Genomic DNA, 12,986 nt, shown 5'->3' on the forward strand with positions numbered 1-12,986 from the left:
CACCCTGAGAGTAAACAGGGTTTTTCTTATGTCTACAGAGAGTTTTCTTGTCTCCTTTTCTGCCCGTTGCCTCTTGGCACTGGATACCCTTAGAAGAGCCTGGCTCCGTCTTCCCTATGCCCTCTTGTTGGGTATTTACAGAGAGTGGTGTTAGCCCCCCAAACCTTGTCTTCTCCAGGCAGGCTGAAGAGCCCCAGCCCGTGGCCTTTCCTCCTATGGCAGATGCTCCTGCCCCTTTGGCATCCCTGCGGCCCCCTGCTGGAATTATTCCAGTAGGCCCGTGTCTCCTTGTACTGGGAAACCCAGAGAACCATTCAGCCTGGAGAAGAGGAGGGGTGCTGGGGTGGTGGGAACTCCTAAATGCATAAATACTGCAAAGGTGGCTGCAGAGAGGATGGAGCCAGAATCCCCCCCAGTGTCACGCTGGCCTTTGTTACACTATTTTCTAGAAGAACACAAGACACTGCATTGTTGCTTCTGCATCAAAGTATTGCAAGGAATTTCCGAACCAGCCCTTGATCAGACAGAAATGTTCTTCACTAAATACTGAAGTGACCTTCCCACGTCCTCATATCAAGGTCTCCACTTATTCAAGGTGAGCCATAGGTCATTGCAAATGGACTAAGCTTGACTTTACAACCTACAGAGGAAGGACATCACAATATAAATTCCCGTAATTATCCCATGGCACTTGTCACTAGCAAGAGCCTGATATGGATACGTTAATTTTCAACATACCATTTCTGCTTACCTCAGCAAGGGAGTGAACAAGTCACAGCTGGGATCTGCAAACTTTGCAGGTAGGCAAGAAGCAGTTGCTTTTGGTTTTGTTTCTGTCTATGTACCTGCGTATTTCCATTTCCTCCACAGTGTGCGATCGGTTTCATCAGAGTCAGTGATCGTAGAGAAGAGAAGGGCAGAAAACCTCAGGGCTTACCTAGCAGCAATCCCTTACTTAGCAGCTTAGAAACAAAGTCTAGGAACAAAGATCTAAGAAGGCAGCAAGTGTGAAACAGGAGGTGTTGGACTCGGCATCGTGGAAGGCTGCTTGCCTTGCTGCAGACACCGCACTGCCACCCCACCCTTGGCTGTTAGCAAGACATTAATAAAGGTAAGTTTTTCAAGACGTTTTGCTTACTGCTTCTGCTGATGTCCTACTGAATGTGTATTTAATTCTTAAACACGTATACCACGACTACTGTGTGCAGTCAGACATCACAGCTAGCTCGTACATCCAGTGCAGAAGGGAGAGGTGCACGGAGATCACCCAGGTCTCCAAGCTAAAGGACTTGTCTTTGAGACAGGCTGGCAAAGCTTTCCCTTTGCCCCATTCGCTATGCTGTCTGCAGCTGATTGTCATTTTGAAGTTAATACCCACAAATTGTTTTGTCATATTTTGGAAGGTGGGAAATAGAGGGGAAAAACAACCCAGCACAGACAATGGATAGTTGGGATGGAAGGCATGAGTCAAGGAGAACTGGCTGGATGGAGCAAGCCCCTAAGAAACGAAATAATGAAGACCTCCTGACGTACTACTCACATCATCTTGATGCAAAAAAGAGATGTTTATGTGCAAAGCAGAACACCAACTATTTCCCTCTGCCTCGTTTTGGCTTCGTGATTAGAGGTAGGTGGAAAATGCTTAGTATGCAGAGTCTCATAATTTTGGAAATAAAAATTCTATGACTAACAGGAAAGGGTATTTTTGCTTTAATTCGTAGTGGCATGCGGAAATCTCGGCTTGGAAGATGGAAGATAGAGGTTCCCAAATCCTGCCGACATACTTCAGATCCATTGCCACAAGTTGCCTTAAAGCATGATTTTATCAAAGTGTGATCTTAGTAGAAAGAAAGGGATCATCAACTGTAGAAGACACTATGCAGAGAGTGGGCCAGCGCTCAGCATTGCAAAATTTTGTAGTTTTCATATAAAAACAGACTCTCTGTCCACAGCTGGGTTCATAATACTTTTATCTTTCTTTTAACAGACATCCAGGTATCTAAGGAGATCACCAGGAAACATGAATCAAATGGACGTTTTACTTGCAAAGAAGTTATTTTCATCGATGAACACACTGAATATTGCAGACCAGTGTCACCAGAGAACCGTAACCTCACCGATGCCACAAGCCTAGTGCAAGAACAGGGGAGACAAGCAGCAAGCAGAGGTACCATACAGTCCCAAAGCATAGACTTTAGTGTGCGTTCTGGAGACAGACCAACATCAAAATCTCCAGCTAGACGGGCTGAACCAACAGATTTGTGTCATCTCGCCAAAGGTAAGTGCCTCTGCCTGGGCAAGACAGAGGGAATTGCCAAGTACAAAATTCTGTTGTCAAGAGTTGCTTGATTCTGTGCTGAGCATGCACAAAGAACTATTAGTGGTATAATTGCAGAAGTATTTTTTGGCACGTCACGTCCATCGTTCCTAGAAGCGTTTGTCTGTAGGTGAGACACCTTCCACATGCGCTGCTTGGGCTCCTGCTGGCAGAGCTGTGGTCAGTGCCACGCAGTCAGCATGTGCACTTTTAGTCTTTTTTGCTTAGCCTTTGGTGGAAGGGGAGGCATACACCAAACAGCGAATCATTGCTGGTTAATGTTAAATCACTGCTAGTTAATGTTTCAGCTGGACTAGCCCCTTCCCCCTTATCATTATAGTATGAGTATATTCCAGACATATCCTTGGGCTGTGCTTCTCACCTAAAGTTTCCTAAGATCTTTAAATCCAACCCTCTTGTACCACTCTACTTTAGCTTGGATTTGCACACCCCTGCCTATGAAAATGAATGCCTCACATTTAAGGGCACTGAAGAAAATATAACTCATAAACTCAGTATCACTTATTTTCACATGTGGATTATTAGACCATGGGTCTTACTCAGGACAAAAGCACAGAAATATGTTTGTGAAATGGGTTTGCGTTCAGAAATCCTGTAACATCTCCCCCATGAGGAGTCAAATAGATGTCCTGTTTGAGTTACTGCCATAAGTTTGGAGAGAGAAACTCTGGTAGCTAAGAGATGTACCAATTCCATTTGTGTGATAATTGATTAAAACCGTAATTTGGTTGTATAATCTTTCTAATCCAATACCTGTGGAGAGCAGGTAAAACTACAGAACTACAGATACACATATTTTTGTTCTCTCTACTGTAAGATGAGGAAGGACTTTGTTAATCAGTATATACAAGATATCAGCAACCGCAATAAATGCGATCTTTATTCTGTGTAGAATATGCCTTGTAAAGTTTAAGACCAAAGTCTGCATTAACTCCAAGCAAGATTAGGAATGGATACCTGAGGCTGTTTCTAAAGTGCTGGGCCCAGCTCCTGATCTATGTGTGCATCGATGTTTTGATAGCATGGGACTGCCATGAACCATGGCAAGGTAGCTCGTGTTCAGCAGCAATAGGGGTAACCAGCCACCGTTCAGTATTAGCCCAAGCTGCCAATTTCTGAGTGACTAGTCAGCACTGAGCATATAATGAAAGTAAATAAAGGGCCTATAGCACCATTCTAAAGTTGCTGGCGAATCATCAGCCTTGTTAGGGACATACTGAAATGGGACGTGTGCCTTACAGCCACAGCTCTCTGTGTTGCTTGTACACCTGTGGGGAGGAATACCCACCCAGAGGTCCTGCCCCTTGGCATCTCCCCCAGGGTGCCTGATGGCTTTTTCATGGGGAAATCACAACAACAAAAAAAAAGAAAGGCAGAAACATTTCACTCTTTCTCCATGCATTCTTGGCATAGCATGGTTGTTTTACTCATGACTTTTATTGCATTGATGAAATACTGAAATGACATTGTCTACCTTGTCTCTCTAGATTTCAGCAAGAAAGTCTACTGGCTTGCAGCAGTTTGTCTCCTTGTAACTGTGGGAGTTCTGTGCTGGTAAGTCCGGGAGCTGTTCAATCCCTCACGCACCAGCATCTCTTGGCAGCATGTGTCATGGTTAAGCTAAGCTCTTGGCTGTCTGGGGGCCAGACAACAGCTGCTGCTTGGGTGCTCATAAGGGAAATAACAGGTAATGAGAGCTTCATGACAGCTGTGTCACAGCGAGTTACAGCATTATGTAATTTGTGCATTTGAGCAGTTTGGTGATCCCTCGGCCTCCTCCCAGCTCACTTCTCACAGGAACGTGGGCTTGGATTGACTCCTTTTTTTTGCAGTTAAAAGATGGAAATCCAGAAGTCGTCCAAGTCTTTGGCAGATTAAGCTAAGTAGTTAAAAAAGGAAAATAAGAGGGGCTGCTTTACACCCCAAATGCAATTGCAGTCAGCCTGATTTGCATGAATTGAGCAATACAGGCTGTTGCAGTGACTACCTCACCTCCTGTGTAGCAGGTAAGCAGCTCCTGGGGAAGTCCCTGGTGTTTTTTTGCAGGCTTCTGTAACATGAACTGTCACAGAACTAGTGTATTTACTGGTGAAGGTGGCATATAAGCAGAGAATGTAGCAACACAGGGGAAACAAGACTATCCACCACGTCTATTAAAGGGGCGTTTTCAATGTGAAGGGAAGGGAGGATCACTCTGTCTGCATAAACATTCTCATCTTCAGCGCATCGCCTCCAGACAGCACCAGAGATGATCACAGGCACAGACTTCTGAATCTGTTACTGCTTATTGCCGTTATTTGTCTGTTACTGCTCATCAACCACCTTTGCCATTTAAATTCCTCGCTCCGAGCTGTCCAAGAATTGTGGATGTGGAGACCTTGGTCTGAGGAGCATGCAAAGCAGGGTGAAGGAAGCAGCACTAAGCATAAATGACAGGGCTGTACTTATCCATTGACACTCTGACAATCGGTAGTGCTCCATGGACATGCTGAAATGCACATTTTGAGGCCTTGTAGGATGCTGTAACTACTGCTTTGTCTTTGCCCAGGACGAGGCTACGGCATCAGCTGGGGAATTACTACTGGCTTTCCCTCGTACTTATGTAAGTACCCAGAAATGAGGCACCGAGCTGCTGGTTCAGGTAAACACTATGAACTCTGAGAGATTATCATCAGTACCCCCCGGTATCCTGCTGCTTCTCTTCCTGCAGCATTTGGCTCTCTTTGTTGGTAGCGTTAAGGTATGAGGAGGAAATGAATCTCATTTCTTAACACTTCCTCTTCACATCTTCCACAAACTTTTTTCTTCACTGAAGGCTGGAAGTGCAATGTGGATTGTAAATAGATATCTACCTAGCGCTGTGTGCCGAAAACAGCCGGCTGCTGTAGCTTCTCTGCGAGCTCTGGGCCCCGCGCAGCCAGGCAGCTCCCACGGCTGCGCTTGGCCAGGTGCTGAGTGGAAGAGGAAGAAAACCTCACAGCTGCCTGGGGGCTGTCGGGTGGGGAGGGAAAAGCGGGGGTGCTCTTTCTGAGGCAGGATCCATGAACTGGGGCTCACGTCTGGCTTTTACACTGTAATGGGCTCAGGTCATGTCCAACCATGGGTGTCTGCAATGGGTGAGCTCTGCTCGTTGCACTCAGGTGTGTAGAGAGACACAAAAAGCAGAATAACATAAAGCCACTGGTTATGCTGATGTACTGCTTATCAAAAAGCTCATGGACGTACATCAAATCCTCTTTTGCAAAAGCATGGCCCTTGTGTTTCCCCTGATGCAGCCTTCTAATAAAAATCTTCAATGGTAATCACTTGGGCAAGTTAGGGGTAAATAATTGTTAAAGATGCACCCACAGTATTTTTCTGATGTGCCTACAGATATATGACAAATACCTGAGTGTTTGTTTATTTACTTGAATTGCAAGTATATAAGTAATGAGTCATTTCTCCATTTCAGTCAGTATGGCTTCCATAACTAAGACTTCATTTCAATAATATAAAAATATATCGAAGAAACAACTGAATATTTAGTGGATGAATTACTACGTATGAAATCCAAATGTTTTGCTTTCTGTAATTAAAGCTGTTACTTGTGCTTGTGCTTATTTGAACTATCAGTCACTAAAAATGTGTTCTTTGCTGCTTTTATTTATTTATTTATTTATTTTTATCCAGGATGTCTATTGCTACTGTTATCCTGAGTTCAGTTGTCAGCCTAATTATTTCAAAAAATGCCTTTTGCACTTGGACAGTGGTAAGTATATTGCTGAAGTCCATGATTTTTCCTTTTCAAGTTCTTTTATTTCTCATAATCAGACATGGAAGTGAAAATTCTCCTCAGGGAAAAAAAAAAATAGTTAAAATGTCTGCATAATTTCCATCATGGAATTTTTTTCCCATTCTGCAAGGCAATTGTTCTGAACAATACTCATTTCAAACAATTGGGAAAAAGATTATTTTCTTCCTGAAGGCAGGTGGAACTGCACCAAGGGCATACTCTAGATGTTCCATGCATTACTCAGTGTATTCTATATATATATATATATATATATATGGTGTATTTTAGCACTTGGCTAGATCTTTAGAACTAAAATTGCTTACAGATATGTCTGTTGGCTGGTCACAAAGCCCTGCAGCTTATCACAGGTCTGTAAATTCAGCAGTAGTGTATCCATTCACTGAAACAAGAATGAAACTTAACTAAATTTTGTCATGGATGTACAAAGTACAAGGGAGAGAATAATGAGTGAATAAGTCTTCTCTGAGCCAGTTTTGCAGGTCTTCCTTTTGTCCTTCATTTTCCTAATACGAGAAATTCTCGGAGAGTGACGTGGCTCTCAGAGGTCCCATCCTCTCAGCTACGTCTATAAGAAACTGACTGGGGAATGAGCCCCTCTTTCTGTGCTGCTGGTTGGTGTCCTGAACACAGAAAATCAGGACAGTGCCACTGTTCCAACACTCAGACATACAGTTATAATACCTTAATAACAGGCATTGCCTGAGGATCCAGCCTTCTTAGGGACCTTACCATCAGAATCCTGACCATTTAGGTTAGTTTTAGCACTTTGCACTTTAATCAAAAACTAAAATAAAAATATTTAGTATTTACTAAGTGGGGTTGTTCTCTTTCTCTTAAAAAAAAAATCTCCTTTTTATCTTTTTAGACAGTAACTGGAAGTGTAATAATTGGAATAATTTCAAAGTAAGTCCTTTAAGCATTTTTCTTTCACTATCGTACGTTCTACTTGGGCATTTTGAGGTAACAGATTGCTTCTTTTGTCTTAGTTTCTATGAAACAGTAACTATAATGCAAGTTGGAGGAATGACTGCATTTGCAACCCTGTTACTGTTTTTATTTGCTCTGAAGACAAATGTAAGTACTTTTAATGGATTAGGTAACAACAAATAATATAAAAGGGTCATTAAAATAATGACAATTTAGATCTGTTTTGGCTTTTTTGAGTCACTCAATTCCTAAAAGTTTTGTTTGCAATTCAAAAAAGAGCATAGCAATAGGACAAGAGGGAATGGCCTCAAGTTGCGCCAGGGAAGGTTCAGGTTGGAAATGAGGAGACATTTCTTCTCAGAAAGAGCAGTCAGGCATTGGGACGGGTTGCCCAGGGAGGTGGTGGAGTCACCGTCCCTGGGGGTGTTGGACGTGGAAAGCTTGGACGTGGTGCTTAGGGACATGGTTTAGTGGGTGACACTGGTGGTAGGGGGATGGTCGGACCAGATGGTCTTGGAGGGCTTTTCCTACCTTAATGGTTCTGTGATTCTATGAAAGTAAAAAAGAAAGAAAGCGGAGCAGTCTGTGCTGAAAACTGTGGCACTAATAGCACCAATCCTGCTCTCTCTGTCCCATCCTCATTCTTCAGTCTACAGGTTCCCTACTGTAAAGGCAAGAGAATTCAAAATTTAAACATGGAATGTATGTTATTTCAAAATAGCTTTTACCCATGAACGTATCACCATTTATCTGTTCCTTAGAGCCTCTCTCAGAAATGCTGATCATTATCAATAGGAAGGCAGTAGGAGCTGGAAGTCAGCTTAAGAGGTTAACAGAAACAGAATTAGAAATAAATTAAATCCATTTTGTAGAATTATTTAGTTTACTAACAGACCAGAAAAGGGAGCAAAAGCTTAAGTCAGCTGCAGTAATCTCAGGATTTGTCTTTATGCATGCCACTGGTGTTAGTTTATTAGTCACCCTCCTTGAAAAATATGTAATATTTGTTTTTTGGTTTTTTTTTGGTTCAAAAATGTGTTGATTAATTGCAACTAAAGACAGTTTTACTGTGCTTGGTGTCCTCAGAAACCCCTGACAAACATGGCCATATCAACCACTACAAGCACCCTGGGCACTGCTGGGGCAATCGTTTGTGTCCTTAGAAATTCATACGTAAGTAGTTTACTGGATGTGCACTTGCTGGATATACGGGCATGGGTTAGCCCATATTGTGCAGTACCTGTAATCACCCTGTCTGGCTAGGGTAGTATCAGTAGCTTTACATTGCAGCAAATAATATAAAACTGTTTCAATGCAGAGCTCCTTTTCTGTATTAGGGTAAGTCTGGCAAAAAAATATTTAGAAGGCAAGTTTAATGTTTTATCAGCTGATGAGTAGGTTTTTTTTTTATATATATCTATGATGTGATTTTTTTCCTGTTTTATTCCATAATGAATGGCAAGAGCAGCTGGCTAAAAAGGTACTAAAGTGCCTGTGGATTATCCAATAAAATAAACTGATGAGTTTTGTTTCTTCCCAAACCAAACAATTATGGATCACAGTTATGTAAATAACAGAAGTGGATTTACATCTGTTTCAGGTTAACTGCTACATCACTTATTGTTTTGTTTTTATTGTGTGGTCTGTTTTAGATTCCGTGCTGCTGTGGGTTCAAAAGCAGTAAGGGATGTCACTTTTACAGGTTTCTGGCTTTCACTTCATAGAGGCAATGCTCACAGGTCTTTACTCTTCCTTACAGGTGTTCCAGGCTATATACGCTCTATTTGGAATGCTGCTCTTTGCTACTGTAAGTAAATTTATAAGACCCACAAGTAAATCATTATCTCACTACAAACTCTTTTCTTCTGCTTAAGCAAAAACTTCATGTCCAGAGCAAGGTTTCCTAACCCTGCAGCCCATCCCCTCTCTGTGTGCCCTGCTATGTGATGTGAGGAGGTGCTGAGACCTGCATATTTGCAAAACTGGCTGCTTTTTAGGCCTATTCTATAGAAAGACAAACCCCTTCTCCAACAAATTTGCACAAGCTGCACTTCTTACTTGTCAAAATCTGGAAATATTTTGTTTTGCTGCTAAAGCACACAAGAGATTTCCAAACTACTTGCATCTCTCTGATGGCAGTAAAATGGCAAAAAGCTTTTCTATATACAAGGGCTGGTGATGTGGTCTGTTTCTTGGCTGTGGTGAGAGGAGGGTGTGCGTCCTCTGTACGTGTGAGTATTTGAGAAAACCAAGGGGTCTCCAGACAGACTGCAGTTTTAGAGCACCCCTGGCCTCCAATGAGAGGAGTGGTGTGGCGTGGTTTGCCCTCCAGCTTCACAGACACCTCCGTGGGCTGGAAGTTCATTATAGCATCCTTGTCACTCATGGGCAAGGAGCTGCATGGGAAAAGCCCAGAAACCAGGGAACCTGAGTGAAACTGAGGCAAGAAAAAGACTCATCCTTCAGACATGAGAAGGAAACACAACTTTCTTGCAAACTTGCTGCTGCCCTTGCTATGCTCAGGTTTCCTCTCCGAGTTTGTTTGGATTCTCCCCCAGTAACATCTTCTTTTACTCCTGAGACTCTTTCTCCACCTTGGGTTCTGAGTGGTCATTGTCTAAAAATAATTTTGCAGTCCTGAGGGTTCGACAACCAACTGTTGTCCCTGCTGGAGAAGGTTTAGGACCTCTTCATCATTAATTGGGAATTTCAGTCATTCTCTGAAACAAACTTCATACTCTAAATCAGACACTGACAGTTCTGCATATTGTCCCTTTATACAGAAATTTCTTGCCAAATAAGGCAGATGGCAAGGAAGTACTTTTCATTTGGTGTAATTTGTAGAAATTCCCAAAAGCAAAACCGATTGTAAGCATTGTTTTCTTCCCTTTTCTAACAAGGATCTGACGAGGACAGTAGCTGAGCTTGAAAGTCAACGGACAACCAACAAAAAAGTCAAAAAGTCAAAGCTTGAAAGTCAACCAACAAAAATGCAACGCTCCATGGACTATGCTGAGGCAGCACAAAGACTTGTCATATCTATTGCTATGATCTTCTTCTTCACTTTGCTATTAGTTGGTTGAATGCACAACAAAGCCGAGTATTTTGGCAAACTTCAGTTTCAGCGCAAGTCCTGTGTTACCCAAAGGAAGGTGCGTGACAGCTCATTCAGGCGTTCTGGCGAGGTGATTACGGGATGGATTTCCATATAATAAACTTCCTATAGATGAAAAAGTATCTTAATGTTACAGGATGTATTTTCATATAGTAATCTCCCTACAAATGAAAAATTATCTTAGGGTATTGTGTGAAAAAGTATTAACGAGGGGGTGGGCAGCTAAGTGTGGTATAATGTACTGTATATTTTGCTTTGCTCATGGGATGGTCTCACCGCAAGGCTTAGGGTCAGACTTATTAATTAATGAGTTATGTTGCATGTATTGCCAAAATTGCACCCAAATGAAAAGCTTTTGGGGGCTGCAGAGAAAGGAGGATGGAAAATATTTGAGGGGGTCACAATGGTTACTGTGAATATCTTTTAAGAGTTGTTATTTTTACTTTCTGATGCTAGGTAAGTTGAAAAACCAGCAAAACAGAAATCCAGACAAAGTGAGAGAAAGGAGAGGAAAAGTCAGGAGTGAGGGCACTTTAGGATTAATTACTGCACCATCCTGAACATGGGCACACATCTGAAATGTATGTAACAAGTTATATAAAAATTTGAGATTTAACTCTGTATTAGCATAATACTGCTAGTTTTGGAAAACTTGGAGCTATTGACAACATCCCCTAAATTCAGTGCCTATTCCCTTAAGGCTGACTATTCAGAGGCTACAAGCTGAAACAAATATATCTCATTCCTGTTGTCACAGGTACCACTGTATTAAAAGCGTTCAGTATCTGAGACTTTCAAAACATATTTCATTGCAAATCAAACCTTTTCTTGAAGTTAAAACAACTGTAATGCAGCTTTTATAGACTTTCACACAATATGCTAAAGTTGATTTGGGGCTTCTGAGTGCTGTAGTGTCCCGGTTTTAGCTGGGATAGAGTTAATTGTCTTGCTAGTAGCTGGTGTGGTGCTGCTCTGGATTTAGGATGAGAATAACGCTGGTAACACCCTGATGTTTTAGTTGTTGCAGAGCAGTGCTTCTCACACCGTCCTGCCAGCGAGGAGGCTGGGGATGCACCAGGAGCTGGGAGGGGACAGAACCAGGACAGCTGCCCCAGGCTGGCCAAAGGGGTGTCCCACACCAGGTGGCATCATGCTGAATAATACAGCTGTGGGGCTGGCCAGGGGAGCTGCTGTTGCTTGGGGACTGGCTGGGCATCGCTTGGCTGGTGGTGAGCAATTGCATCATGCATCACTTGTTTTGTATGTTCTTTTTGCTGCTGTTATTTTTCATTGTTTTTCTTTCTTACTAAGCTCTCCTTATTTAACCCATGAGTTCTTGCACTTTTCCGTTCTCTCCCCCATCCCGCTGTGGGGTGGGGAGAGAATGAACAAACATCTGTGGGGTGCTTAGCTGCCTGCTGGATTAAATCACAACGTAAGGTAACATCATATATTTAAATATATAAATAAATGTGAAAAGATTTATACATCTAAATTTAAGGGCAGTTATGTCTCCTATCCCTCACAGGCAGCAGGAACCAGTGACCACAGGGAATTCAGGCTACCTAAGCACACGTCATAGTGTTTCGAGCTGACTGGTTTGTAAAATGATTAGTACAGAAAATTTTGACGTTGGTATTTCAGTATTTGGTATTTTTCTGGTTCTACTATTTAAATATTTTCATTGGCATACTCAAGACTATCAATATATAGAAGTAGTCTTCATTTCCCTTTCCTTAGTAAATGTTTAATTTGAATTCAGATTTTTTTTTCTTACTAATTCATTGCAAAGATAGGAAAAAAAAACCACAGAAATAATAATGATGTGAAACTCAAATCATACATAATGTTAGCTTACTCAGGAAATGAAGATATATTTCTGCCATGAGGCCACCAGGATGGCACATCCAAGTAACAGTTTTTAAATCTGCATCCAGCTCTCCAAGAAATGCATCCCCCATAAAGTTTGTGTTAAACTTATTGTTAAGCTACATAGGCCCATGTGTTTTAGATTCAGCTGAACAAGAGGTGACTTTGTTAAGAGTACAGCCATGTGGATGATAGGTTTCAGTCTGAAGAAAAATCAAAGTGGATCTCTCTAGTGCAATAGAAAATTGTTTCTGCATCACTGATCAAGTTTACATTTTCTAGTGTTCATTTGAATCTACCCTTGTCTTATTTAAGGAATAACCAAAAATTGCAGAGTTAACTGAATAAACTTGGATGATGACAAGGCTGAGGGGAGGCCTCATGGCGGCCTGCAGCTCCCTCACGAGGGGAGCGGAGGGGCAGGCGCTGAGCTCTGCTCTCTGGGGACAGCGACAGGACCCGAGGGGACGGCATGGAGCTGGGACAGGGGAGGGTCAGGCTGGGTGTTAGGGAAAGGGTCTGCACCCAGAGGGTGGTCGGGCATGGGGACAGGCTCCCCAGGGCCCTGGTCACCGCACCGAGCCTGTAGGAGTTCAAGAAGCGTTTGGACAATGCTCTCAGACATATGGTTTAGTTTGGGGTGGTCCTGTGTGGAGCCAGGAGTTGGACGATGAGCCTTGTGGGGCCCTTCTGACTCAGGATAGTCTGTGATTACATGAAACAAGTGTGTAAAGTACTGGATGACTGAGAGTAGGTCTTGTAACTTATTTTCTGGGAAATCAGAAAGTAAGAACAGTGAAGGCATCATTCAGAAGTCAATTAATATGCTCACCCAAGTAGCAGGTAAGAAACTGGTTTTGTCCTAAAATGTGCAGTAATGACTAAAGAATAGAGCATGGAAATTACACACTGAATGGGGAAAAAAAAAAACTTACACTCTAAAG

The 12,986-nt window shown here is 42.4% G+C and overlaps 1 protein-coding gene across 1 annotated transcript; it reads left to right on the plus strand.

Moving 5' to 3' along the window:
• Positions 1-906: 906 nt before the first annotated feature.
• On the plus strand, positions 907-10,583 carry LOC310895487 (uncharacterized protein). Its single transcript, XM_083826927.1, has 11 exons — positions 907-1,111; positions 1,404-1,627; positions 1,988-2,278; positions 3,826-3,892; positions 4,887-4,940; positions 6,008-6,086; positions 6,997-7,034; positions 7,118-7,205; positions 8,145-8,231; positions 8,818-8,865; positions 9,959-10,583. Exons 2-11 carry the CDS (start codon positions 1,441-1,443, stop codon positions 10,139-10,141), a joined length of 1,122 nt encoding a protein of 373 aa, XP_083683053.1. The 5' UTR covers positions 907-1,111; positions 1,404-1,440; the 3' UTR covers positions 10,142-10,583.
• Positions 10,584-12,986: the final 2,403 nt, after the last annotated feature.

The sequence above is a fragment of the Anser anser genome, assembly GCF_964211835.1.
Source record: "Anser anser genome assembly, chromosome: 2".
Lineage (NCBI taxonomy): Eukaryota > Metazoa > Chordata > Aves > Anseriformes > Anatidae > Anser > Anser anser.